At 52.8% G+C, this 2,045-nt stretch overlaps 1 protein-coding gene across 1 annotated transcript in view; it reads right to left on the reverse strand.

Annotated features, from left to right (window-relative positions):
- Positions 1-675: 675 nt before the first annotated feature.
- Positions 676-2,045, reverse strand: part of POLR2A (RNA polymerase II subunit A) — a 20,394-nt gene continuing 19,024 nt past the window's right edge. The window contains exon 29 of the mRNA XM_029212464.1: positions 676-2,045. This exon is cut by the window's right edge and continues 221 nt beyond it. Within this exon, the coding sequence (XP_029068297.1) occupies positions 1,095-2,045 (951 nt within the window). The 3' untranslated portion in view covers positions 676-1,094.

Consider the following 2,045-nt stretch of genomic DNA (forward strand, 5'->3'; position numbering starts at 1 on the left):
TCAGGGAGTTCCCTGGTGGCCTAGTGGTTAGGATTCTGGGCTTTCACTGCCATGGGTCTGGGTTCAAACCTTGGTCAGGGAACTGAGATCCTGTAAGCCACGTGGCCAAAATTAAAAAAAAAAAGGAACTAATGGAACAAAATATGAAATGGCCAACTGAAAATAGCAAATTATCACCAAGTTCTTTAACTTCAGCTTTAAAACATATCCTAGTAACCATAATCTTCTCATTGTTGGTTTGAGGCCAAAACAAAGACTGATTACAAGTGACCTGAGAAACAGGTAGGAAAAATACCCAAAGAAAACATGCCTCCTGGTGGTGGTGTTAAGGGCAATAATTTTTCTGCTTCTGTACTGTACCTTTCTGTACTTTTCTAAATTACATATTATGATAATCAGTAAAATTGGTTAAAAAAGATGTTATGTCAATATTGCTTTAATGCAGGACAAGGCCTGTATCTATCTGTTCAACCACAAAGCCAGGACAGAGCAAAGCCTGGCACAAAGTAGGTGTTTGTTCCGTGAATGTACTGTCTGTGCTCGTTTTCCTGCCCCTGCCCCTGCCCCATTAGCAGGGATCAGCTAAAACATGACAAATGGAACAGCAGCCCAGACAGGGAGTAGGGGCCTGGGTATTCTTGCCTCCTAATAAAGCACTCAACAGCCACACTTCTGGTCAAAATTAGTAAACTTTATTTCAAATTCAAAAAGTAACAAACAAAAGGCAGCTTTCACTTTGTTCTTCCGGAGAATCAGATGTGACGACCCAGAGCAGGAACTACCCCCAAAAAGTTAAAATACCCTTTACCTCCCGAATCAAGCCATAGGCAAGGAGGATCCTGGATTTGGGGACAGGCCTCGGGCAGGTAGGGCGAGAAGGAGAACACCACTGCAGGTGAGTGGGTTCTGAGACGGCACAAGTGGAGAACAAGACAAAAGCCCCGGCAGAAATGGGACCAGAACCTCAACAGGGAACTTTGTCACAAGGAGCTATGTACAAGGGAGCTGGACCGGGGCCTGCGCCCCTCAGGGGAGGGAGGACTGCACGACACCCTGAAGCCGCTCTTCCCCTAGCCGGCTGCCACTGCGCACCCTCAGTTCTCCTCATCACTGTCATCGGGACTGATGGCTGGGCTGGTGAGGCTATAGGTGGGGCTGGTGGGCGAGTAGCCAGGGGAGGTGGGCGAGTAGGTCGAGCCTTTGGGGGAAGTGGGCGAGTAGGTGGGGCTGGTGGGTGAGTACTTGGGGGAGGTGGGCGAGTAGGTGGGGCTGGTGGGTGAGTACTTGGGGGAGGTTGGGGTGTAGACCGGAGAGGTTGGTGAGTAAGTAGGAGACGTCGGCGAGTATTTTGGAGTGGTGGGCGAGTAGGTGGGGCTGGTCGGAGAGTACTTGGGGGAGGTGGGCGAATATTTCGGGCTGGTAGGTGAGTACTTGGGAGAGGTCGGGGTGTACTCCGGTGAGCTGGGGCTGTAGGAAGGACTGGTTGGGGTGTACTTCGGTGAAGTCGGGCTGTAGCTGGGCGAGCTGGGGCTGTAGCTGGGTGAGCTTGGGGTATAGGTGGGAGACTGTGGTGTGTATCGTGGGCTCGAAGGCGAGTAGCTTGGTGAGGTCGGGGAGTAGCTGGGTGAGGTCGGAGAGTAGCTTGGAGAGGTTGGGCTGTAGTTGGGGCTCGTTGGTGTGTAGTTGGGACTAGTAGGTGAGTAGCTGGGGGATGTTGGGCTATAGCTGGGTGACGTCGGGGTGTAATTGGGACTGGTTGGAGAATAGTTAGGGCTGGTGGGCGAGTAACTTGGGGAAGTTGGTGAGTAGCTTGGTGATGTCGGCGAATAGCTTGGAGATGTCGGAGAGTAGCTAGGTGAGGTGGGCGAGTAGCTGGGTGAAGTTGGCGAGTAACTGGGAGAGGTGGGCGAATAGCTGGGAGAGGTTGGCGAGTAGCTGGGTGATGTGGGCGAGTAGCTTGGGGAAGTGGGCGAGTAGCTGGGTGAGGTCGGGGAGTAGCTGGGCGAGGTCGGGGAGTAGCTGGGCGAGGTCGGGGAGTAGCTGGG

The sequence above is a fragment of the Monodon monoceros genome, unplaced genomic scaffold, assembly GCF_005190385.1.
Source record: "Monodon monoceros isolate NGI ecotype Baffin Bay Population unplaced genomic scaffold, NGI_Narwhal_1 Super_Scaffold_9, whole genome shotgun sequence".
In the NCBI taxonomy this organism is placed as follows: domain Eukaryota; kingdom Metazoa; phylum Chordata; class Mammalia; order Artiodactyla; family Monodontidae; genus Monodon; species Monodon monoceros.